This window comes from Apium graveolens, chromosome 9, assembly GCF_009905375.1.
Source record: "Apium graveolens cultivar Ventura chromosome 9, ASM990537v1, whole genome shotgun sequence".
Classification (NCBI taxonomy): domain Eukaryota; kingdom Viridiplantae; phylum Streptophyta; class Magnoliopsida; order Apiales; family Apiaceae; genus Apium; species Apium graveolens.
This window is the reverse complement of record NC_133655.1, coordinates 222989852-223014598: the sequence shown is the minus strand read 5'-3', so window position 1 is coordinate 223014598 and position 24747 is coordinate 222989852. Positions and strand designations below refer to the sequence as shown.

The following is a 24747-nucleotide window of genomic DNA, read 5'->3' as shown; positions in this document are numbered from 1 at the left end:
ACTTGCTGGGCTTCGCCGCTCATTCTTTTAATATTTCAGGTTTCGTTTAGAGTTCAAGTTGGATAGTATTCCAGTTCGAGGACTTCGTTTTGGAGTAGATTGATTTTGGACTTCCGCTTTCAGCTGCGCGTTTGTAATAGAATTTTGGATTAGTAAATTGTATTAGTATTCGATTTAGAATTAATGGTCCGGAAGTGCGGGCCGTTTACAGTTATGTGACAACCCGGGTCAAATCCCGAGTCTTTTACGAAAACCGGGTCAAGTCCCGATTACGAGTCTGAAATAAGCCGAAGCATATTGTCCCGAGTGCAGCCAACCTGGGTTACGACAAGCCCGCCACAGGCCCCCAAAAGATCATGATTTGTTGGTGCACATAGTAGTAGTACTTTGCATTATAAACTGAACAGAAGTCCCAAATCTCCTCGATGTGGGACTGGGGTGTTACAAACTACCCCACTTAAACTCCTGACGTTCTCGTCACACCAGAACAGACAGCCCATAGGTCCAAATCTTCGCCTCTCTAGCCATTATGAAATGATACCGGCTGGCTTCGTGTCCCCACCTCCGGACCTCTTGCCATTGTGGGATAATACCACCAGCCTTCGTGTCCCCACCTCCGGACCTCTTGCCATTGTGGGATAATACCACCAGCTTTCGTGTCCCCACCTTCGGCAACTTGACGCATCAAGCTTTCGAGAGTCGGCTCTGATACCATATGTGACAACCCGGGTCAAATCCTGAGTCTTTTTCGAAAACCGGGTCAAGTCTCGATTACGAGTCCGAAATAAACCGAAGCATATTGTCCCAAGTGCAGCCAACCTGGGTTATGACAAGCCCACCACAGGCCCCCAAAAGATGATGATTTGTTGGTGCACATAGTAGTAGTATTTTGCCTCATAAACTGAACAGAAGTCACAAATCTCCTCGATGTGGGACTGAGGTGTTACAGATAGTATAGATAAAAGTTATAATTTTGTTTAACATTTATATTTTTATTCTGGAAAAAAAAGTTGAGTACATGTATTTTGGGTGTGATGTAATAATGGACAAGAATGAGATATTCGGTTATCATTTGAAATAATTATTTCATCGCGCATGAGTGATATCGTCATAGTCCAGTAATATAAATAACAATATTTTGGTCAATCTTTAGTATATTATGTCATTTTCTGCTTGGTCTACAAGTTATTGAAAAAAAGCAGCAATCAGTGTACTGTGTAATAATCAAGTCCAAGCTTCCTGGCAATTTCGGTGGCTCTATATTTATGTAGCTAGGCCTCACTTGGTGACACACTCCACAAAAACATACACAACATGGAGGAGAATCAGTTGAACTTAAAAGAAATGCTAGCAGAAGATGAAGACTGTTTAGATATAAGTCTAAGGCTAATGGATGTTAATGACATAGATGATATGATGTTATGGGCTACTGATGATAGGGTGAGCAAATATTGTTCATGGCCTACTTACACTTCAAAACAACAAGCTATAGACTACATGGCTGACACTGTCACTCCCCATCCCTGGTGGAGAGCTATCTGTCTCAAGAATCGCGCGATCGGGTCCATTTCTGTGACGCCATTCCAAGGAAATGATGTTTGTAGAGGCGAGCTTGGATATGTCTTGGCTTCAAAGTACTGGGGAAAAGGAATTGTCACTAGGGCTGTCGAAATGGTGGTATCGATGATATTCGTTGAGTGGCCACATTTGGAAAGATTGGAGGCTTTGGTTGATGTTGAGAATGTGGGATCACAGAGGGTTATGGAGAAGGCTGGGTTTACGAGGGAAGGTGTGCTGAGGAAATATGTTGTTTTGAAGGGGAGGACTAGAGATATGGTTATTTTTAGTATTCTTGCTAGTGAAATCACTCAAAGTTGATTCTTGTATTATTGTTGTTTTAGTAATTTTTATGGGGTTGTATTGAATTATTGAAACTGATGATTGTGTTATTATATTCTGTAAGATTTGGATGCAGTGGGCTTAAGATTCTTATCTGTTTGCAATATCAAGAATTATAATTGAAGTAGTGGAATGAAGTTGAAATGATAATACAAGTTGTAGAGCAAAACAAAAGGCACCATCACTTATTAACTTTTGACAATTTGGGATCCAATATCAAAATGTAGTATAATAGTATATTTTCAAGTGAGACAGTGAGTAATGCTAGAACAAAACATTAGTCAGTTGAGAAAAAAAGCACTGCATCTTCATTAGAAAAGGCAATCAAGTCTGTCTGTCTGAAGGCTAGACTCAATTTTTTCCTCTCTGTCAGAGAAATAAAAAGCAGGTTGGTCTGTCTGTGTGCTTTCCTCTTTGTTTCCTGTTGGAGTTTTTCTTAATATTTGGGCTTTATAAAGTTTTGTTAAAATATAGTATTTCTCAGCTGGTGGGGTTTCAGCTCTTCTGAATTGGGAACTTTCTTCTTGACAGGTGAAATCTTGATCTTGAACTTTAGCCTTATTATTTTTGTTGTGTGATTGTGTGTGATTTGAAGTTGAAATCTTAAACATGAATAATTTCTACCTGTAGCTAGCTGCCTTTGTTTGAGTGCTTGCTTTATAAATGAGAAGTTGGAATAGTGTGAAGTTGAGATCTTCATATTGGTGTGTGGTCCTGCAACTACTTGTTCTTTCAGTTCACCTACCAGTATTACTCATACTACGATTGCATTCTTGAAATTGTAGTAATCTGGTGAAATAAATTGAATGCAAACAGTAAAGCTTGAGAGGTTTAGCTAAATTAGCTCCTTATGTCCCTGCAGTTTGCTGTAGTAATCAACATTAGTTACATGTTCTGATCTTTGGGTGCTATTAGCGGATATTTTGGAATGAATGGCAACATTGGATTGCTATTGGTTGTTTAGTTTTACTGAAGTGGAGTTCAAAATGAAGTAGTATATCAGATCTGTACTAAACTAGAGTAAATAGAATCAACAAAAAGAGTACTCCAAGTTGAGATGCGTATTGAACAACTTGGTAAAAGATCATGCATAACTTGGTGGTAGTATTTTTTATGAACTAAACTCAAGTCTCCACTTTTCTTGATTGATACTGGGGTGTTTACAACATGTCTCTACTACTCTGCCCAAAATAAGAACGGAGTCCCCTTGTCGTAAATTGTTAAAAAAAATCGAGTCCATCTCTTGGATCTGTATCGCAAATTGTTAAAAATATCGAGTTCTACTCTCGGATTTATGCCATGTCTAATACTCACTTACCCAAGTTCGACCAACATACTTAACCTAAAAGATCTTTCGTCATTGTCTATGCTGTCCTTGGTCAACTAGAAATTATCAAATATTGCCATCTAGCTTAATTATTGTATTTATCAAATCCATTTCTCCATCTAGCATAGATGCTCATCTTTCAGATCCATTTCTTGATCCCCAAGTTGCAAGAGAACTAGCATATCTTGATATTTAAATAGTCATACAGCCATATAGCTTGACTATCTTTATTATTATTATTAATAATATCTAATACTTGGTCCTCAAGTTCAACTTTGTATACCGCCAAAGTTCCTAGAAATTTCTTTGGAACTCAGCTTGCAAATTTATAAGTAGGCTTCATGTTGCAGCATACCAAGTAAACAAAATTTGAATGGAGGAGAACCAACAAAGTTCAAAAGAAATGACAGCATTAAACGATGACAATTCGGATATAACTCTCCGGTTGATGGATCTGAGTGACATAGACGATTTTATGGTATGGGCTACAGACGAAAAGGTGAGCAAGTTCTGTACATGGAAAACTTGCACCTCCAAGGAAGAGGCACTGGCTTACATGATTAAATCTGTCATTCCTCATCCGTGGATGAGAGCGATATGTCTCAACAACCGTGCCATTGGTTACATTCTGTTGACAGAGTTTGAAGGAAATGATGCATGTAGATGTGAAGTTGGATATGTGCTAGCCTCCAAGTACTGGGGAAAAGGGATTGCCACAAGAGCACTGAAAATGGTCACTTCAACTGTTTTTCGCGAGCGGACACATTTGAAGAGGCTTGATGCTTGGGCTGATATAGAGAATGTGGGTTCGCACAGAGTGTTGGTGAAAGCTGGATTTCAGAAGGAAGGTGTTCTCAGAAAGTATATGCTTATAAAGGAAAAGCCAAGAGATATGGTCGTTTTTAGTCTTCTCTCAACTGATCCCAAAGTTAATTAACTACATTTTCTGAGTTGGACTCGAATGCAATCTATGATCCTTTTTTTTTTCTTTTTGCTTAGTTCAATCTGTACTCTTGATCTGGGTTTATCTTCATCGTGGTGCCAGGGATACGATATGTTTTTATTCTGTTATTTGCCTGGTTAAGCTGTACTTTATATTCATAAACTGTAGTTCTTTGTTATTTGACCTTGTATAACAAGGAAGATGCCACATTTCTTGCTAACAGTAGACCAGAAAAAAAACAACAAACCAGCCATGTAATTATCAAAAAATACGATGACCTGAAGAGGGTCATTAAATAATACATTATACAGAAATGTGCGGAGATCTTAGACAGATATGAATCCTCTGTGCAGCTCCAAGTATCGGTCATAACAAAAAGAGGAGAATAAATCATATAAAATTTGGCCGATCGCCTATCAATTGTACTGGAAAGATGGGGGTGACTTCATCATACGGTGAAGGTAGACGCATATGATGCGGCAAAAACAAGGAAGAAGAGAAGAGGCATTGCCACTTTAGTAGAGCTTCCATATGAGGAACCGCCATCTGTTGATGGTGTGGTGTTGGATCCAGGGCCTGAGTCATCATGGAAAACAGAAGTGAAGTTGACTAAATGTTTAGATAAAAGTGAATCAATTGAATATATCTTAATTATGTCATTTTCATGATCAACATGGTCAGATCGACTAGTATCCTTTGTACCTGAAGGCGTATTAGTTGGAGACTGTGGTGATCCTGCAGGGGCGCCATTTGGAGAAATGCCTAGCAATGTTTAAGATCAAATTTATTAGAAATTTTAACAATTTTAGTGCACATAAGTAAGTTGTTGGAACTAATTGTTTGGGGTAAAAGATGCTTACTGTTGCAGGTACTGAGTGGTGGAGTTTGAACATTGCAGATAGCAGGTAAGGTCTGAGCTTGAGTTTGGTTAACTTGAACACCGAAAGATGAGCCGCCACCGTTGAGCACTTGGCACAGGCACTCGGGCTTAGACTTGATAACGCTACTGAGCTGCGTGCAACATCCTGAATCTGGCTTGGAGGAGTTTCCTGTAATGTAGTTGAGGCAAGGGGACAGGCTAATTAGCGTGTTGGTGCAGTCCGACGTTTGAGCTGTTGATCCAATCCAGAGAATGGCCATAAGGACCATAGCCAGCGCAAAACTTGTTTTGCTGGGAGCCATTCGACAATTATGTATATATGAAGATGGAGTGTAGAATCTTTGGATCAGTGAAATTGTTGGAAAGAAATGTATTGAGGGCGAGTTTTAATAGGGGATTTTCGAGAAGAAAAATCAACTTTCAAGAGGGCCTTTTGTAGGTGACCAACATATTTGGCAATCTAACAACGTCATAATATGAGACTTCAAATATGATCGATGGAAGTGACTCGGTGTTTAGACATTGACATTTTGGTTGTGTTTCTCCTGAAAAAAATATTAATCTGATGACCAAGTATTTGGTTTGTAGGTGACCAAATTCAACAACATACACCAAGTCTTCAGATAGTTTAGTACATCAGGATATATGATGTTCTTAACATACTCTACTTTCAGTTAATGAAATGTGTCATTTAATTTGTTATCTGTTTTAAATTAGTATATGGCTGGTCTGATTAAATTTTGATGCTAAACAAAACTTTTGATGTTTACACTTTAAATATCAGATCATAATTTATGAAATATCAAATTATAGGAGGTGTTTAAATGTTGATGGAATGAGATTCCGGAAAGTCAATGAAGGGTACGAGAATGCGGTTTAAGAGGAATGAGAATGATATAGTATCTCAAGAATTAAGAGAGAATGGTTAGACATCTAATTGGAATGAAGTTTTCATTCCTAACCACGAAATGTTAATCCAAACATATGGAATTGTGGTTCCAAGTTCCATGAACCAGACTAATAAACCATGAACCAGGCTCATCCTATTTTATCAAACCACAAGCAAACCATGAGTCCCATAAACCAGAAGTAAACCACGGTTCTTTCAAATGTCAGATAATAACTTATCTATCAAATGCAAGGATGTGAAAAGAGTACAAATCTGAAAAGTAAAATCTATGTTCAGGCATGATTAAAGTACATTTCATACACCAAACGATTTATACGTAGCCAAGTCTGTCCACGTTACTCTATTGGCCAACCATAATTCTGTTCCAGAATATACTTCAGAGGACTGATAGCGTTCTACTTAAGGCATTGTCCAACCATCCGACCATTCAGATGTTTCACCGGGTTTCAATTTTGCTTCACCAGATTCCTTTTCAGAGGGTTCGGCCAGTCCTTTTTCCTGAGAGAGTTCATCGCCAGGCTCACCATCTCCCTCCCAGGGCGGATCACATATTACTTGGGTCGATTGATCCCATCCTGCTCCCTGATAGGGTGCACCCCATTCTCTATCCTGAGAGGTTTCATTCCGGGTCTCACAATATTCTCCTTCCCAGGGAGGATCGCAATCAACTTGATTCCATCCTCCTCCCTGAGAGGTTTCGTCCCGGGTCTCACAATATTCTCCTTCCCATGGAGGATCACAACTAACTTGATTCCATCCTCCTCCCTGTGAGGATTCTCCCCATTCATTCTCCTGAGAAAGTTCGGCGAACCCTTCCTGTTTACCAAGCTCACAACATTCTCCTTGCCACGGCTCATCGACCAAATTGTCTTGGGCTGTTTGATTGTCAAGCAAGTCCTCCCTTTCTGGAAGAAAGCAGCCTTTGTAGGAACCATTGTCAACACAGTGCCAAAGAAGCTTGTTCCAGTATGGATCCTATCATAATATATCACACGATAACACACAGTAATTTGTTAATATAACTAAGATTGGCTTATCTCATAGTGCAGCAAAATAGGCTTGTGAAATATAATTGATAAAAACAAGAAAAGGGAATATCTTGCAAGGGAACCACTCTTTATTCGAGAATTTAGAGTAACTCATGGTATTATTAATTTCAAGAAGTGGCCAACCATGATTATTGTTTTCATCAAAAGCGACCAGTGTCTGGGTGCTGATTACGCCCAAGAGGCAGGAACTTGAATCAGCTACTACAAAATTGAACCGGAAAACTTCAACAGCTTTGAAGCACTAAAAAATTTCATTACCTCTTGCTAACAGGGTTGCACAACCCTTTGCCTACAAAAATCATTCATGAAGAGATCTATCTAGTGACTCAAAAACAAATCGACCTGCCATTTTACTGGTATTATTACCCCCTCGTACGGCCACCTAATTTTTACTCCTATAATTTCTAGTTCAAATTGAATAGGCACCCAACAGTCTGTTATCAGGGCCAAGGGTAGATCTTCTATATTAGCAAAATAGGAGTTTTGACCAACTCAGATCTACATGGTAAATAACAATTTGGGCCAAGCTATGGCAGATCTTCTATATAAGCAGAATAGCAGTTTTGACCGACTCAGACCTACATGGTACATAACAATATGGGCCAAGCTATGACCAAAAATAGACTTATTAATATTATATCCCTATATCCAGTGACCCGGTAGAACATAAGAAAAAAGTAACCCTACATAATGTAACATTTTTACCTTGCAAACAATATGAGGATTCCCGATAACAATGAGCAACGATCTTGCTCTGGTGATTGCAACGTTAAACCTTCGAGGATTGCTCAAAAATCCTAGGCAGTGAGTTCTGTCAAAGTCATTGTGCTTTATAGTCGACCGGACAGTAGATACAATAATAACTTGTCGCTCCTGTCCTTGAAATTGTTCAACACTTCCAACTTGGATATTGGACAGGCCAATACCTTCAAGAGCTTTCTTTATTTTGGAGACTTGTTGACGATATGGAGCAATTACACCGATATCTTCCTCGCTCAGCCCCTTTGTCTCTGTGAGGTTTCGGATGATTTCTACTGTCTTGCTTGCTTCAATCCTATTAAACCATGAAGGATTGCTTCCTTCCCTCTCATCAAAACCCTGGATGCCAAAGAAAAGGACAGGAAAATCCTTGTTTGGAAGGAGATCTTCTGAAACTACGGAAAACCTCGCATCATCATCTTTGCAAGCAATCAACTCACCTTGATAAAATATATTTGAAGGAAGATGCAATATTGCTGGATGACAACGATAGTTTTTAACAAGTTTAATGACATAATTATGATCACTTTGGTCATAAAACTTGAACTCAAAGAGCCTCTCTAAATATGACTTTCCCAATCCATATTTTTCAGCATCTTTTGAATAGATTACAGGACCTAGTTGCTTAGGGTCTCCAGCTAGAACAACGACAGTCTTTCTGCTGCTAAGGTTCGATAAAGGAACCATTGTTTCAGGCTCTGAAGCCTGGCCTGCCTCATCTAAAAATATATGAGAGAAATGATCTCTCTTGATGCCTTCTGCAAAAAGAAGTGAGGAACTTGCATATGTAGATATTACAATCTTATAGCGCCTGAGAGTCATAAGTGGTGGACATTTGAATAGTCTATCTGCCTCATCATAATAGCTGAACTTGAAATAGTCAGGCTTAATATCCTCAAGAGGACGCGTAAGGGCATTCAGCCGTAAGATATCTTTGTTCTGAACTTGAACAGCTTCTTGGCCCAGGATTTTTTCTAGTATATGATCTGCTGCACTGTTTGAAGGTGCACAAACAAGAATTCTTGCACTCTTTGAAGTTTGATATAACTGCAGAACTGCTTCTATAACAGTCATAGTCTTACCTGTGCCAGGAGGACCATATATTACATAGGGAGCTCCTCCTTTGCAGCCAAGAATCATCTGAACAGCACTTTTCTGCTCTTCATTTAACACAGGAGATATAGGCACCAAAGGATTAGTCTGTATCACTCTGTTTCTACGAGAATCATCCGGGAATAGAAACTCCGCCTCTAAACATTGGGAAGCTTCAATGGCTTGATACAATCTTCGCATGTTTAATCTATTATATGTGAACTGTACATTGTAGAGATTGCTATCCCGAAAGCGTGAGTGAAATCCTTGTTCAAAGTTCAAGAACACAACTTCAGCCTCTACACGGTGGATAAAACCCTGTTCCAAAAAAGATAAGATGTTCAATGCTGTACAGAGAAAAATGCAAACTAATTCATCTATAATACATAACTACAGAATACAAAGTGTTTTTCAGGAGAAAAACACAACAATATCGGTTTGCAATACACTAGTAATGATTCACATTAATAAACACCATTACAACTCACAAGTAAAACTAAATTGTTATAATTTGTACCTACATACACGGTAAACCTCCAAAACTGAGGTACCTTAAACAAACTGAATTCCTTCCGTCAACAGTTTCAAAAATGTTACCCCGTCTAAGAGGTGATGGTCATGATTAAGGACACAACCAAAGTTATAAGATGATATACAATCAAGGTCACTAAGATGTATATGTATGCATAAAGATCTAAGCACAAATACTTCAAGGTATCAGTTGCTACTAAAGCCTTATTACAATCTTGTTCAAGTTTTAAAGAAGTAAAATCCAGCAGTATGACAAACCTGATACGTCTGAGAGGTGTCGTATTCATCATCAGACGCGAGTCTAGCAAAGATAGAATCTCCATAAACAAGTGATGGCCGTTTTTCAGCAAGCCCTGGGACCTCAAGGGTCAAAAATCGGAAACCCTTACTTTTCATACTGACATGCTCCATGTCATAACCTCTCATGTCATCCTGCAACACAAATCCAAGCTCAATTTATATAGTAACACTAACATACTTGGTTATTTCATTAAATTTGAAATGTACCTCCATTTGTATTTCTTCCATAATCACCAAATGCTTAAAGTATGAGGTATAATTCTCCTTTGTCAGACCTTCTTGAATAAGCTCTGGGAACTGCTTTTGTTCTAAAATCTCTCGAACATCATTTGGTATCGGGTAAACAGGAAGCTTATTTTTAAAATATTGGATGGAAGCTCTAGGAGGCCGTGATCCAGGAACAAATTCATTAGTAACCAAATTCTGCCACTGCTTCTTCTTCCTTTCTCTCCTAAATGTCTTATTACCAGCCAAAGAGACTGCAACTTTATCTACTGCAAGAACAAATACCAGCCGCTCTATCGTGTCGTCCTCGGTAGTAATATGCACAGCCGCTGTGTGCAGGCCCAGTTCCTTAGGCTTGCAAGATAACCAAATGGTTAAAGGTTTACCAGGTTGTAGAACTCTATCCTCCAGTGAAAATGACTCCATGTATTGCTGGATATATTCAACATCCGAAGATTTAGAAGGAGGTTCCATCAGAGAAAGAGTGAAGGACTCCTCAGGTTTTGAGTCATAAATCTCAGCTCTAAAAAGTTCTAAAGAATTGCTGGTGGTGTTTAGAATTGTGATTCTATCAACAATGGTATCTCCCACATATCCTGATTGAGGTTTATTATCTGTTAATGGAAATGGGATTGATATTTTGACCGGGCCTTCTGCACTAACATCGTATTTGCAACTTGCCATGTCATTATCAAAATCAATGAATCCAATATTACCCTTGTCTGAGATGAAGGACCGTTCCTCACCATACTCATAAACTGAACCACCCATCACCAATGATGATAATTTGAAGCCAACCTGCAAGTCTCAACTGGAAAGTATGAGTGTACGAATTTTGCTAGAATGTTAGTGTTGGACTCTATTTCACTCATATTCCTACAGTGCAACTGAATAATTTATCCAAAGAGCAGTGCTATTATTAGATATATCGTAAAAAAATATCTAATCAAACTAAACCCAAATCCTGCAAACATGCAGCAAAAAATTAATTCTTCGCTGACGGTCAAATCCGGACATACCCCTCTGATGGTATCAAATAGCAATACTGTAATTCTATACATCTCAACAAACATTATTCATCAAATCAAAACCAAATTCTGCGAATATACGACAAATATTTTTTTTATTTATCACAACTGAATGAACCGTCAAGCCTCGACAAACCAAATATAATAAACTTAAAGGGTTGCGCTCAACTTAGAGCCAACCCTTAAAATAGAACCTTAGAACCAGTACAAAATAAGGCAAATTCTGGTGCAGAACCTTAAATTTCAAATAGGCTATTATGATCTAAACCTATATACATATTTTTTGCATCGTTGTGTATGCTAAAAAATATTTTCAAAATGTTTTCAAAATATAATTGTGAAATTCTGCTGCAGAACCCTAACAAATAAGGCAAAGTTCTGCAGTTGAACTCTTACCTAAGATGTATAGGTTCTAAGGGTTCTTAGGCTAAGGGTTCTAATAGGAGCGTGACCCTAAACTTAAATTCTGCAAACATACAACAAAAATAATTAATAATTCATCACAAGTGATAGAGATCTTGAAGCCCCAACTAGCCCTGTGATGGCATCAAAGAGCAGTACTATTATTAGATATAATCGACAAAAATAAATTTATCCATTTAGACCCACATTCTGCAAGCATACGACAAATGATTAATTTATCACAGACTATTAAACGACAAAACTTCTGATGGTATCAAAGAGAAGCATTATTAATATACATATCAACAAACATTAATCATTAAATCATACCCGACTTCTCCAAACATACGACAAATGACTAAATTATCACAACTGAATGAAAGCGTCAAGCCCCAACAAACCCTCTAATGATATCTATTTGAATAAAGACCCCCATTTTTAACTTTCACGAAAAATCAAAGCAAGCAAACACAACCAACATTATGATGGTATCAAAGAACACCATTACCATTATTATTATACAAATCAACAAACATTAATTACCAAATCAAACCCGAATTCTGCAAACATATGACAAATGACTAATTCATCAATTATCACAACCAAATGAAACCACCAAGCCCCGACAAACCCTCTAACTGTATATGTTTGAATATATATACCAAAGATCCCATTTCAACTTTTACGAAAAATCAAAACAAGAAACACAACCAACAAATCAAAAAACTCCCAAAAAAATATCCACATCATTAAACAACAAAATCTGATCACAATTGTACCCATCTATCAAAAAATGCAGCACGTTAAATAAAAATTCAGCTAACCCTCTTCATCCTTCACAAAACAAAAAAGGATCTTCAACAAAAAAATACACTACTTAGCTTTAAAAACATAAAGATACAAACTTTATCACTCTCATATCCCCAATAAACAACAACAAAAAAAATGAAGCAACAAAAGATAAATGCAGCAACATAAACAAAAAAGAACAGAAACCCCCTTGAGATTGTTTTGATTTTGGCACATACAATAATCATGGTACAAAAATTGAAGCAAAAAAGAAAAGAATTGAAGTAAAGATTTCACCTTTATGGTGAAATTGAAGCCTTTAAAATTGAGTTTCTTGAGAGCAGGGTTTTAAAGGTATGCTGAATTGCTGAAACCCATCAAACCACCTGATCCCAGACAGACAGTCAGTTCAGAAACACACACTAAAGTATAGATAGACACACACATATGTTTGTGTATATAGGCACAGATATATTTTGCGGGTAAAGTACAAACGTTAAATTATAGGGTGAAAGACAAATTTAGCCTATTTTTACACAAAATTAATAAAAATAACCAATTTCTGAAAAGTTGGCCAATTTTAGCCGATGGGATACATAACTGTCAGTGGACTATCCACTTTATATAAGATACCCAAGCAGAGGAGTATCCATATATGAAATACCCAACTACTAGTGGAGTATCCTATACAAATTGGGATACCCAACTGACAGTGGAGTATTCAATCGGCCAAAATTGGCCACTTTTTTCAGAATGACTATTTTTGTTAAATTTTTTCAAAAATCAGCTATTTTTGTCATTTTTTCTAAATTCGAGGGGTCTATTAAACCCAAATTTAAATGTTTTTTATTTTCGGTATTTTTTCATATAAAAAAATTGTAAGTAAAATGATCCTCATGACTCCGTCCCACTCGATGCTCAACACAATAAGAGATTGAAAAATGGTGTATTATTTGGAGGATTTATAATAATTTATTATTGATTTTAAATGATTATTACTGATTTTGACTGATTTTAATTGTATATGAATTTTAGCGTAATTGTTGAATAAATCTCGTAAACTCTTGCTGATTTGATTAGCGGTTTCTACAAATTCATCAAAATCTCTTGGATTTGCTAAGATTCCGAAATCATAAAATACACTAACAAATCCACCAAAATCTACAATTTTATAAAATATAAAAAATCCATGGACTTCTGAATATCATCAGAATTTAATGGAGTTCTTAAAATCTCAATTAAATACCACAAGATTTTAATGAACTTTTTAAAATCTAAATTGAATACCCCTGGATTTTAAAAAAACAAAAATTCAATCCCTATTGAATACCATCAAACTTTTTAAAATCCAAACTGAATATCCTAAGATTTTTAAATCGAAAAAAAATCTTTAAAATCCCAATTGAATACAGTTTGAACAAAAATTATTAGGAATGATCATTAAATCGCAAAAATCGTCCACACCGCCTCACACTATACCACAAAATGCAATTTTTATTTTTAGTGGTATGGTTGCGGTTTAAATTTTTGATAAATCGTGGTGCAATGTGGTTTGTGATTTGACATTTTAATATTATATATATATATACAAATATATATAGATGGGGGAAGTTCTATGGAGACCAATTTTTCATCGGAGACCTTGGAGACCACATATGTTCTGCAATCAAAATATTATAAAATATATTATTTTATGAAGTATGTTTTACGTGTATCACTAATTCATTAAAATTGTTGAAGATCATTCAAGTTTAATAAGTAGAAAGTGTATATTTTGCAAGCGGAGAAAATGTTCTGTAAACTTAACATGTTTTGCAGAATAAAATATAGTATAATTCACAAAATAATATGTTTTGCAATATTTTTATGCAATATTTTACTTACAGAACATAAGTGGTTTCCAAGGTCTCCAAAAAAAGTGATCTCCATAAAATTTAACATATATATATATATTCAAGATTTTGAATTAAATAAGGATTTTTGTAAAGCATGATTCACAAAATAATATGTTTTGTAATATTTTTATGCAATATTTTACTTAAAGAATATAAGTGGTTTCCAAAATCTCCAAAAAAAAGTGATCTCTATAGAACTTAACATATATGTATATATATATATACTATTATAAGCAGAATACCTTCTATTTGGTTGTTGGTTGGTTGTTCGGTACGGTAAATAACAACCGTTAGATCTAAAGATAGATAAATGAGAACAGTTGGATACACTAATAAAATAATATTATGTTAATATTTAAATTGTTCTCATAGGTTCAGGGTTCGAATCCTGTCAACAGTGTATTATATTTAAACTTTTATATTCTTTATTTTTAACAATTTTTACAGGTTCGAGTCATGTGAACAACATATTATATATTATATTATTTATTTTCAGTCAAGTCTCAAGTTATCATAAAACATATATTGTTATAATTTATTATGTTTTTAATTTATTTTTCATATATTCAAAATTTATATTAATATATTAATAATTTTAAGATCAAATATATTGTTAAAAGTTATTTAAAAATAATTCGTGCATCGCACGGGCACGGGTTATAGGTTAGTACACTATTATAAGCACTCTTTATTTGTTAGTTAGTTGGTTGTTTGGTACAGTAAACAACAACCGTCAAATCTAAAGATAGATAGATGAAAACCGTTGAGTGTAATAATAAAATAATATTATATTGATATATAAACTGCTCTCAAACGTTCAGGGTTCGAATTCTGTCAACAGCGTATATTATTAAAAAAATTATATTCATTAATTTTAGCAATTTCTACATATTCAAAGTTCGAGTCCCGTGAACTATATATTATATATTATATTATTTATTTTCAGTGAAGTCTCAAATTATCATAAAATATTTATTATTATAACTTATTATATTTTTCAATTTATATTTCAGTTACTGGAAATCTATATTAATATATTAATAATTTTAAGATAAAATATATTATTAAAATTTATTCAAATGTTAAAAACAATCTGTTCATCAAGATAAAATATATTATTAAAATTTATTTGAATATTAAAAGTAATACGTGCATGGCACGTTATAGGCAAGTATATATATATATATATATAGAGTTGGGTTCTATGGAGTTATAATGTTTTTGGAGTCCTTGGAGACTTGCTTAAACACCGTTGGATTAACATTTCAATCAATGGTTCAGATTAAATGAAAATAATTCTAATTTTTGTAAAAAATGTATTTTATGTTGGGGCAGTGTTCTGCATAACCATCAATTTCTATAGAAAACCCCGCGCTCATGTCATATAGCGGTTACAATTTATAATTTATCCACTAACCCATTATACAGCTTCTTCTTGGAGATGGAAAGAGAGTGCATAACTAATTTCTTTGTGGAACAAAACTGAATTGCAGAACTGGAGCAGGCATGAGCGAAGGTATTTTAGTATTCATGTACACAATTAATTGCAATATCCCATCACGTACTGCACCTGCACCTTTATATTGTTAATCCAATCTACTTTAATTTGATTAATGTACTTTTAAGTGAGTTTAGTGAGATTTAGTAAACCAAAATTGTTAAACATTGTTTTGTTTGGGTGTAAAGAAGTACTGCACCCTTATACGTAATTGATTATGTATTGTAGTTCGAGTTTAGCAAAATTTTAGTCTTGCAGTACTTTTTTTGGACATATGGGAAAGTTTGGTGATTAGTTTTCTCTATAAAAACTGTAGACTAACACTTGTATACTCTTTCCATTACAGGGCAAAGGAGGAGTGGGAGATTAATTAAAAGCCCTTGGCTGTACAGAGGGCCAAAGAAAAAGCATGTATACATTGACTTAAGTTCAGGATCAAGCAAAAGAACTGTTCAAAGAGCTAATAAGGTGTCCATGTACCGCAGTAGTCGTGACAGTAATGCATGTGTATTCGGTAAGAATGTAGTTGCAGGAAACAGTAGTGATGCTCTAGATAAAATAGATGTGGGAGGAGAAAGAAAAATCTTTAGACATGAGCAAAATTTTGACTTAAGTGATGAAGATGATGGTTTTGTTATCCCGGTGAAATATTTGACAATAGATGTAAATCAGTTCCAGCAGATGATTGTATTAGGGGCAGTAAGTTGACGTTGACACGAATAATGATGAAGACCGGTATGAACAGACGTATAAATGAGGTACCCCAAGGCATACGTGGACTTAAATTAAAAAGTAGAAAAAGGACGAGGGGAGAGGAGGTTTTCACTTCATCTCTGATATGTTGCAGAAATGATAAATTGCATGTTGTTACAAATCTAATTAAGCTTCAATGTTCTAATTTGATATATTTTTGATGTGATGCAGGACACTAATCAAAGAAGTTTGTGTATAATAAACACGGAAGATCAAATTAGGAGTGGGGTACACTTACATGCATTGAAAAAGAAAGATAAGGCAAGTTCTTCAAAAGTTTGAACTACCATTATTTTTAAAATAAATAGAAGTATTTTTTTAAAAAATTGTATTGTATATAAATTAATGTATTTTTTTATTTGGCGGCTATACAGGTTGAAGCAAGTGCTAATGTTAGGAAGAGAAGTTTGTTTTCAAAAAGAGCAAAGGAGGTTGTAGGAAGGAGGGCAAAGAGCATTACACCAAAGACAAACCAGAAGAAAAAAAAGGTAAGGATATATAAGCGGTATATTCAAAAAAAGTTCTCTCCATCTATAATGAGAGATGTTATAGGAAATTTGTCAAAATCGCAAGTGGAATGGGTGAAATCAACGGGATTTGGTGAGTTATTGCATTTTCGAATGGAGCATTATGCACACAATCTTGGTTATAATATTGCTGAGTCATTCGATGGTAAATCTTGTTCAGTTAAGCTAAAAGCTGGGGTTATTAAAATAGATGATCGGGTCGTGCATAGTGTTATGGGTTTGCCAATTGGGGATGAAATAATTATATGCAATGAGGATAGCGCAGTATGTGACATTTGGGCTGAACAGTTTTCTGGTTTTGTAAGTTCCCAAATTTCACCATTGATGGTTAGAGACAAGATTCTTGAAAATCGCCAAGCAGATACAAACTTCAAGTGGAATTTCCTGGTCATGCTTTATAATTTTTTCATCGAATCAAATCAGAATCTATTTCTAAAGAGAGATATACTAAGATTTTCTGGAAATATTGAAAACTGTGGCAAATATAACTGGTGTCAGATTCTAGTTGAGAAGTTAAAAAAGACACATACTTATTGGGCTGCAAATACAAAGAGGCATTTTGCAGGACCATTGGCTTTTCTGATTGTAAGTTACAGTTGTTTGAAATTGTATACATGGTGTACGTTAAATGGTAGTAATATGATAATAATAGTTATTTGTCTTTTTAGTATTTGTATGTGTGCAAAATACGAAACAGGGACACTGTTCGTGTTCCTACAACCTATCCAGCTTACCGTGCTTGGTCAGACATGCTTATACGCGAACGTCAAAAAGTTGATACAGAAAAAAAATGTTTTGGAGAGGGTATATTACTTAAATTATGTGATGGGACAAATGTAAGGAAGCAAGTCATTCTTTTATTTGGTTCAATATATGTGTTATGTTAATGTTATGTTTTTAACCTGTTTCAAATTACATGCACGCAGGTCAGAGATAACAAGATAAGCAGTGAAGGGGAGGTAATAAATTAAATAATGTTATTAAAGGGTGGTTTGAAATAAATTTAAATTCACTTTGTAAAAACAAGTTGCAGGATTCTGGACAAAATATTGGGTTGACGATGCAAGACTTGGTTGTCATAGATAATATGGAGAACGATAATGGGACGAAATACATGACTGACATTGAAGAAGCTTATACAATGGGTTCTAAAAAAAATGTTGATGTAAATTAAATATCGTAGTTACGTAATGCACATACTGATTATGTACTGTGCAGATAATTGATTTATTTGTTTCTTAATAAATCTTGCTACAGGAACAAACAGTACACACTAATGGTGTAAATTTGATGGCAAATGCTGAGAATGATGAATTTTTTAATGACACGGATAATTTTTATATAGAGGAACAAATTATGGACATGGATTTTGGGGTAACCTCTTATCATGTTTGAGTAGAAAAATCTGTTCACTTGTTTTGTAAATTGATTTCCAAATATTAATCTCTTTGCACCAGCACAACTTAGTTTACTGATTAAACACATTAGTTTATGTATGTATGATAAGGTTTTCACAATTTAAGTATTAATTCATACTTATTTATTTATACATAAACCTCGTAGTTAACGTACATATAATTTTTTTGATTTGTAAAATTATTGTACTGCAGGAACAAGTGTTACAGTACAAAGGCAGGAAAGTGGATGTTGTACTCGAAAATGAGGTAATTTTGAATGATGAGAAGAAATTAGAAAGAGCAGGAATCTTGAAGGACATTGAGCCAGAGGTGAATGATAATGATATAACTGTATTTTTTCTTTACATTTTTTACATCATTTATCATATTGGGATTAATATTCTAATCTATCGTACTTGCAAATAGGTTGTATTAGAAAGAAGTGATTGCGAGGACATCGAGATAGTGACAAGAAAGAATACAGATTTGGTGAAATTTAAAATTTAATCCATTATTCATTTCTAAGAAATTAAATATATTATATAATTCATGGGGGGACATGTTAAATTTAACATTACCTGGTCTATACTTGTAGATGTTTGGACTTGGAATTGATATGGTGCAGAACACACAAACACGTGTTGAGCTAGAAATTGATAAGCATTTTGAGGAGGAGGTATGTTTAGTTAAATAATTATCTGTGTTTTTGAACAATTATCGCATCAAATTCAAAAACAATAAATAATTAGGTATTACTAAAAGTTACCGAAAATATTTTGGTGTGCACATGAATAAAAAAAGGAAATAGTCAATATTGAAAATCATCCAAACTCCATATGAACATCGGTACAAACACAAATTTTTATCTATTAAGTACATTCTTTGTTTAGTGGACAACTTCGTGCATTGTGGCCTGCTGCTAATTTACAACGACTACACGTCCTCCGCTTCCCTGCTTCAATTGCAATCTCCCGACTGCTCTTAATCCGGCTGCCACTTCCCTTGTTTCTGCTTACATGTGGAATTTGAACAGATATTTCCGTATCTGGAATAGGGCCAATAAACTTATCAACTCTTTCAGCGTTACCCTGATCCATGTTATTATCACTATCTTTTGTTATTGAAGAAGCAATTGTTTGCAAGCCTGTGATAACTGAATCCAACTTTTCCTCATCTTCTTCAGCATGATTCATACAATTGTGAAATTCAAACCATGCCCTTGTCCTTTTTAACTTCTTTTTGTCCCTCTTTTCCAAAAGAGCATCAACTTGGGATGATCCGAGAAATGAGTGACGCTTCAAGGCATTTTTTGTCCAGCGTGGCTTTACAAATTCACGAGGTATCTGCTTGACACCGCACTGATGCAAAGCAGCAAATGCATGTTTGCATAGGTAACCTCTTTGAAAGAAAAATTTGCAGTTGCATTGCACATATTTGTCACTTAGTCTAACTGAAACCTGAGAAGGGGACAAACTTTGAGGTGATATATATTATTATTCAAAACTCTAAAAAAATTGTTTTCTATTATTCACAATAAGGAACAAAGTAGCTCAAACACTAATATCATAACAAATTTGCCAGAAGAGAGCTATATCACGTGTCGACTAAGTGAGAAATAGCATCACGTGTTGTCAGATGCTATACTAAGGCAGTGTCGAATGACATCAGAACCACTGAGAAACATGAATAAGAGTGAAGACCTAAGATTTCACAAAACTACCAAAAATATAGCACGAACACATACTATAGGTCATAGACATTAAACTCAAAATTATGAATTATAAATAAGATTGAAGATTCATATAATAATGCAGGAAAACTTAAGTATATTACGATATTTCCATAGAGAAATGACTATTCTGAAATATACCTCAAAAATTTTATCATGTAGTAGATCATCTTTAACTTTAAAATAACGATGCTCATTATCTCTTGTAATATCTGGCATACTAGTATGATAACAAGCTGCTTTGATCTCTTCCCTGACAAGATAATAGAGTTCAAGTGTATACAACTTAGATGCATCTACTTCAATGCTCATTGAGGTATCAGTGAAAGGTATTTGATCAGATCTCTTGTCATCTTCGGCATTCTTAAGACGTTGCTTGTCCATGGCACTCTCAAAACTAGAATAGAATTCTACTAATGTGTGACCGCCTTCATGGAAGTGCTGAAAAAGCTATTAGAACTCTCAGACCTTGAAGTAGTTCTTAGTAAACCAGCCATTTCTATGTCTGAAAAATAAGCTGGAATCCATTCATTGCGTTTGTTGAACATTTCAGTCAACCAAGGATTAGACTCTAATTTATATTCTACAATGACATCATTCCAACGTTCCACAAACTTTGTTTGCGTTAAATGATCTGAATAAACTGCAGACTTCAATTTCTGGATAAATTTCTTGTCTGAAGCTAGAGCAGGACCAACCTTAATCAAAAAAAATAAAAAAAAATAATGAAAAAACTTGACATAAGACTTATGTATGAGCATATGATTTAAAAGATGCATACTTATTATTTTAATTTACCTTTGTCGGTAACTTATTCATGATATGCCACATACAAAGTCGATGTTTTGTTTGACGCCACCACTTATTTAAAGCCTTTTTAATGGCAGCACACTGATCTGTACTTACACAACGGGGGGCACGACCCATTACTTTCTTAAAAGTATTAATGAGCCATTTGAAATTTTTATAATTCTCCTTCGCCAATAGACCAGCAGCAAACGTAATATTCTTCCAATGATTGTTAACACCGGTAAAAGGTACAAATACCATGTTATATCTGCCATATGAGCAGAAGCAACACAAATCAGACATCATACTATATAATGTGCATCTCAAGTGGAGCATTTAAAATAAACTCTATAATATTACATAATTCTAAGTACAATTGTTTGTAATCACATGTACTGCTAAAATGTAAATATGTATGCGAGCATGGGGTATTTATGCTTTATAATTCACATATAGAACAATATTCTGTTATATAAATCTGCCAAGATAATAACTAGCATCAAACATTCCACTAATATATTACTAACCTTCAAATTTTTTAATGTATGATGTCCCTGGTAAGAAGCATAAGAATAGATGACCATTTAAAGAAGGATATATAAATTAAAGTGGATATTTAGAATTTAATCTTTTCAAGTTCTAAGTTATAATCGTACATAATTATGTACAAGTTATTATAACGTACTACACTGACTAGTTTAATTGAGGAACAAAAACACGTCAATGAAATGGATACCTCACAAACTAGTATAGACTTTCATTTAATAAAATTGTACATTGGCAAGTAAATAAAAGATAGAAATATATGTACGTACCTATTAGTCCGAAAAGTAGGGTCAAATGAAACTATATCGCCAAACACATCAAAATTTGCTTGCCCAATTGCATCTGTCCAAAAAAGACCGGTCAAGTGGCCCTTCCTATCAACCTTATAGTCATAGTAAAATGTATTTTGAGAGCTCTCCTTCTTTAATTTAAACTTGGCCAAAATCATATCAGAATCATGCTTTCCAATACGAGCTTTTACGTCTCTAGCAAAATTCTTAAAATCGGTTAACGTAGCACCCACTTTTTCATATGATCCAGCTCGTTCTTTTGCTAAAGAGAATGCTTTTGTTGCACCTATATTGACTCTTGCACAATCCATTATAAGGTTCTGGTGAGGAACAGATACATTCCTGTTGCATTTTAAAAACATTTTCTCAGCTCCAGATGCTAGAGGATGATTGTGTTCTTCGTTAAAACCCATTATAACCAAACCTCCGGTTCCTACAGGTTTCAAAACTATCCGAGCTTTGCAATTACATCTACGAGATGTTGTTCGTCTGGTTTTCTTCGGCCCGTTCCCAATAGTTTCACTTGATACTTTACAAGTGTTCCTATCTGGATTGCCACCACGGTTACAAATAACATGTCTGGCCAATAAAGTACCACGACCATTAGTTCTCTTAGTCGACTTTCGAACAGCAAATCCACAAGCGCGGCCGTATTCCTTATAAAATTTAACAGCTTCTTCAAAAGTTGAAAAATACTGATTTGTTTGTGGTTTGTGCTTGTTGTCACATTTTGTTGTCCAAAGTTCTCTACCATCCACGGAAACAAAACATGTAGACTCACACCCATTTTCATTATTTGATTCCTCCAAATCTTCATCTGAGCTTTCACTACTGGTCTCCCCTTCTGATTGTTCAGAATCTTGTTCACATTCTGATTCTTCGGAATCTTTTTCACATTCCGATTGTTCAGAGTCAGAGCTTTCAATATGAGGATGGGATTGAGAACCTAATATTTAACCAAAAAATTAATTAATACAACACTATAAATGGTTCTTTAATTGAAACACACTAGGATACTGCAACATTTGAATGTTGCATTCAAAATATAGTATATCAAAAACGATTATGCTTAAATCAATTACTGATGATTTACCTGATTCTTCAACGTTAGTCATAGTCATGCTTTTTAAACCAAAAAAACCAACGGTTTAATCAAGGAGTAAAAGAATGGAGAATGCAAAACCAGTCCAGTGTTTAGATGTTGAATAAGAATAGGTGGGATACTAAAAAGTCGGATAGGTAAGTTCATATCTACAAACAAAATAGTGAATCCCATAACCACGTTGATGTAACTGTCACGACAATACTGAATCTTTATAATCCTATAATTATTAATTAAGAATTAAAAACACTATAAATAATGACCGTAGGATTAAGCAGAAATGAATGGTCAGGATTAAGGACTCCAAGTCTCCAATTAAACTAGGACTCCATTGAACTTTCCTCTATATATATATTACAAGTTCAATTTAAATGTATGATGAATACGCTTTAGCTTTGGTGAAAAATTTAACTCATCCAGCTCAAAAGGCATATTTTGGCTTTCTTGGGACAAGATGAATATGGCCAAATCAAAGGGAGGACTGGGTTTCCACAGTTTTCATGGTTATAATATTGCTATTTGGGAAAACACATTTGGAGTTTCATAAATTAATCAAATACGCTTGTTGCTCGTGTGTTCAAAGTAAAGTATTTTCCAACTAGTACTATTTTAGATGCTGCTAGGATTGGGGCAGTTTTATTTGGTCTGGAATTCGGGTTGCTTAAGAAGAGTTAAAAGAAGGGCTATCGATAAGTTATGGGCAATGTAAGAAGTATAAATGCTACTACAGATCCATGGTTAAATAATAAACATGATTTTAAGGTGGATAGCGTGGGCAGGGAACAGAGTAGTGACATTAAAGTCTGTCATCTGTTTAAACTCAATTAAAGGGCACGGGATGAGGACAAGGTGCGTAGACTTTTTTCTAGCACTGATGTTGCCATTATTCTGCAGATGCGTATACCTCAGTATGCTACAAACGATCGATTAGCATGGATGTTTAGTAAAGATGAATGTTATTCAGTAAAAATCTGGTTATCATATGTGACAGGAGTTTCTTCTTCTCAGTCTTAAATTCAACAGTATGTAGGATGGAAACGCCTGTGGAATTTGAACATTCCAGCAAAAGTTAAGTTTTTTCTTTGGAGATTCTGTAGAAATAATGTCCTTGTTCTGTAGAAATAATGTCCTTGCAACTCGAAAGATGTTGAATTATGTGCTTCATTAGTTGTGGATTTTTCTGCATTATCCTTATTCACTGTTTCCAGATCACTTTCATCATCACTATTATCACTAACCATCTCCACATTAACAAATTTGAGACTTTCATGAAAATATTCATCTTGCAGTCCTTCAATCTTTTTATGTTAGGTCACACTTTCACTGTAGAGGGGGTGAATACAGTGTTTATTACAATCAAATCGAACTTCAAGAACTTAAGTAACAGAAAACAAACTTTATTGAAACAATAAACTCTGTTACAATCTGGAACTGTTATCTCTCAGTGATGAACAAAATATCACGAGAGCTGCTAGGGTTACAGTAAATAATATTCTCGATAATGATAACACTTATAGTGTAAACCCTATGTCTGTGTTTATATATTACACAGTTACAAGATAATCGCTAATTGATATGGAATATAATTCTGCTTCCTAATATATATCAATCAGATATCTTTTCTTCCAAGTATTCCATTCTTTACGGAATTCCTTATTCATGCATATCTCTTCTTATGTTTATCTTGATCTTCTTAACTTTAATCAGCTACTGTCCTTATCTGATCGTCCTTCAGCACTTAAATTCTGATATCTATCTCCTGATGCTTATCTCCTGATAACATAAGTACTGATATCCCTTAAGTCCTGACTTCCAGTATAAGTACTGATCAATAGTTAAGTACTGATTTGTCCTGTTCAAATAAGATCTGAAATCTAAACATAAAACATATTAGCCATGACATTATCAAATATATCTAACAATCTCCCCCAACTTGTAAATTAGCAAAATATACAAGTTTAACAGATATTTGATGATGTCAAAAACATTAAGTACAAATGCATGAGAATTAGACAAGATAACTACAACTTAAAGTCCTTAAAGCTTTTACCAATTCAACTTCTGATAACAACTTTAGTCTGTATACA

At 34.8% G+C, this 24747-nt stretch overlaps 7 protein-coding genes and 1 long non-coding RNA gene across 9 annotated transcripts; 4 read left to right on the top strand and 4 right to left on the bottom strand.

Annotated features, from left to right (window-relative positions):
- Positions 1-1218: 1218 nt before the first annotated feature.
- Positions 1219-1994, top strand: LOC141684580 (uncharacterized). The gene has a single exon (XM_074489621.1). It carries the CDS (start codon positions 1315-1317, stop codon positions 1876-1878), a length of 564 nt encoding a protein of 187 aa, XP_074345722.1. The 5' UTR covers positions 1219-1314; the 3' UTR covers positions 1879-1994.
- Positions 1995-2134: 140 nt separating this feature from the next.
- LOC141684579 (uncharacterized) lies at positions 2135-4389 on the top strand. 2 transcript variants are annotated; one of them, XM_074489620.1, is made up of 3 exons: positions 2135-2287; positions 2384-2430; positions 3577-4389. In XM_074489620.1, exon 3 carries the CDS (start codon positions 3600-3602, stop codon positions 4161-4163), a length of 564 nt encoding a protein of 187 aa, XP_074345721.1. In that variant the 5' UTR covers positions 2135-2287; positions 2384-2430; positions 3577-3599; the 3' UTR covers positions 4164-4389. The 2 variants fall into 2 exon arrangements, with proteins under 2 accessions (XP_074345721.1, XP_074345720.1); XM_074489619.1 differs by having other exon boundaries at positions 2374-2430.
- Positions 4390-4403: 14 nt separating this feature from the next.
- On the bottom strand, positions 4404-5522 carry LOC141684581 (non-specific lipid transfer protein GPI-anchored 5-like). Its single transcript, XM_074489622.1, has 3 exons — positions 5030-5522; positions 4872-4931; positions 4404-4745 (listed from the first exon to the last, which is right to left on the bottom strand). The coding sequence occupies exons 1-3, from the start codon at positions 5349-5351 to the stop codon at positions 4618-4620; spliced, it is 510 nt and encodes a 169-aa protein (XP_074345723.1). The 5' UTR covers positions 5352-5522; the 3' UTR covers positions 4404-4617.
- Positions 5523-6070: 548 nt separating this feature from the next.
- Positions 6071-12587, bottom strand: LOC141683247 (putative RNA helicase SDE3). Its single transcript, XM_074487942.1, has 5 exons — positions 12432-12587; positions 9898-10713; positions 9649-9822; positions 7714-9177; positions 6071-6934 (listed from the first exon to the last, which is right to left on the bottom strand). The coding sequence occupies exons 2-5, from the start codon at positions 10684-10686 to the stop codon at positions 6359-6361; spliced, it is 3003 nt and encodes a 1000-aa protein (XP_074344043.1). The 5' UTR covers positions 10687-10713; positions 12432-12587; the 3' UTR covers positions 6071-6358.
- A 3634-nt stretch (positions 12588-16221) lies between these two features.
- LOC141685986 (uncharacterized) lies at positions 16222-17243 on the top strand. Its single transcript, XM_074491055.1, has 4 exons — positions 16222-16345; positions 16452-16541; positions 16655-17181; positions 17231-17243. The coding sequence occupies exons 1-4, from the start codon at positions 16250-16252 to the stop codon at positions 17241-17243; spliced, it is 726 nt and encodes a 241-aa protein (XP_074347156.1). The 5' UTR covers positions 16222-16249.
- A 61-nt stretch (positions 17244-17304) lies between these two features.
- On the top strand, positions 17305-17767 carry LOC141684104 (uncharacterized). The gene is made up of 3 exons (XR_012560541.1): positions 17305-17392; positions 17476-17643; positions 17734-17767. It is a non-coding gene; the product is annotated as an uncharacterized LOC141684104 (long non-coding RNA).
- Positions 17768-19073: 1306 nt separating this feature from the next.
- Positions 19074-20317, bottom strand: LOC141685985 (protein FAR1-RELATED SEQUENCE 6-like). The gene is made up of 2 exons (XM_074491054.1): positions 20075-20317; positions 19074-19661 (listed from the first exon to the last, which is right to left on the bottom strand). Exons 1-2 carry the CDS (start codon positions 20315-20317, stop codon positions 19074-19076), a joined length of 831 nt encoding a protein of 276 aa, XP_074347155.1.
- Positions 20318-20346: 29 nt separating this feature from the next.
- LOC141685984 (protein FAR1-RELATED SEQUENCE 5-like) lies at positions 20347-22811 on the bottom strand. The gene is made up of 4 exons (XM_074491053.1): positions 22652-22811; positions 21538-22504; positions 20732-20990; positions 20347-20631 (listed from the first exon to the last, which is right to left on the bottom strand). The coding sequence occupies exons 1-4, from the start codon at positions 22677-22679 to the stop codon at positions 20347-20349; spliced, it is 1539 nt and encodes a 512-aa protein (XP_074347154.1). The 5' UTR covers positions 22680-22811.
- Between the last annotated feature and the right edge of the window lie 1936 nt (positions 22812-24747).

What these genes read in the sequence shown, in the direction of transcription:
- LOC141685985 (XM_074491054.1), bottom strand. Translation starts at nt 20,317, where the DNA reads ATGGACAAGCAACGTCTTAAGAATGCCGAAGATGACAAGAGATCTGAT. An exon ending in TACATGATAAAATTTTTGAG is followed by an intron (nt 19,662 to 20,074) that starts GTATATTTCAGA and finishes TCCCCTTCTCAG; the next exon opens with GTTTCAGTTAGACTAAGTGA.
- LOC141685986 (XM_074491055.1), top strand. Translation starts at nt 16,250, where the DNA reads ATGATGAAGACCGGTATGAACAGACGTATAAATGAGGTACCCCAAGGC. An exon ending in AAAGGACGAGGGGAGAGGAG is followed by an intron (nt 16,346 to 16,451) that starts GTTTTCACTTCA and finishes GATGTGATGCAG; the next exon opens with GACACTAATCAAAGAAGTTT. An exon ending in CATTGAAAAAGAAAGATAAG is followed by an intron (nt 16,542 to 16,654) that starts GCAAGTTCTTCA and finishes GCGGCTATACAG; the next exon opens with GTTGAAGCAAGTGCTAATGT.
- LOC141684579 (XM_074489620.1), top strand. Translation starts at nt 3,600, where the DNA reads ATGGAGGAGAACCAACAAAGTTCAAAAGAAATGACAGCATTAAACGAT.
- LOC141683247 (XM_074487942.1), bottom strand. Translation starts at nt 10,686, where the DNA reads ATGGGTGGTTCAGTTTATGAGTATGGTGAGGAACGGTCCTTCATCTCA. An exon ending in ACACCTCTCAGACGTATCAG is followed by an intron (nt 9,178 to 9,648) that starts GTTTGTCATACT and finishes TTTTTGGAACAG; the next exon opens with GGTTTTATCCACCGTGTAGA. An exon ending in ATCCTCATATTGTTTGCAAG is followed by an intron (nt 6,935 to 7,713) that starts GTAAAAATGTTA and finishes ATATTATGATAG; the next exon opens with GATCCATACTGGAACAAGCT.
- LOC141684581 (XM_074489622.1), bottom strand. Translation starts at nt 5,351, where the DNA reads ATGGCTCCCAGCAAAACAAGTTTTGCGCTGGCTATGGTCCTTATGGCC. An exon ending in ACCACTCAGTACCTGCAACA is followed by an intron (nt 4,932 to 5,029) that starts GTAAGCATCTTT and finishes AAACATTGCTAG; the next exon opens with GCATTTCTCCAAATGGCGCC. An exon ending in TCCAACTAATACGCCTTCAG is followed by an intron (nt 4,746 to 4,871) that starts GTACAAAGGATA and finishes ATGATGACTCAG; the next exon opens with GCCCTGGATCCAACACCACA.
- LOC141684580 (XM_074489621.1), top strand. Translation starts at nt 1,315, where the DNA reads ATGGAGGAGAATCAGTTGAACTTAAAAGAAATGCTAGCAGAAGATGAA.
- LOC141685984 (XM_074491053.1), bottom strand. Translation starts at nt 22,679, where the DNA reads ATGACTATGACTAACGTTGAAGAATCAG. An exon ending in CCTACTTTTCGGACTAATAG is followed by an intron (nt 20,991 to 21,537) that starts GTACGTACATAT and finishes CTCATATGGCAG; the next exon opens with ATATAACATGGTATTTGTAC. An exon ending in TGAATAAGTTACCGACAAAG is followed by an intron (nt 20,632 to 20,731) that starts GTAAATTAAAAT and finishes TTTTTGATTAAG; the next exon opens with GTTGGTCCTGCTCTAGCTTC.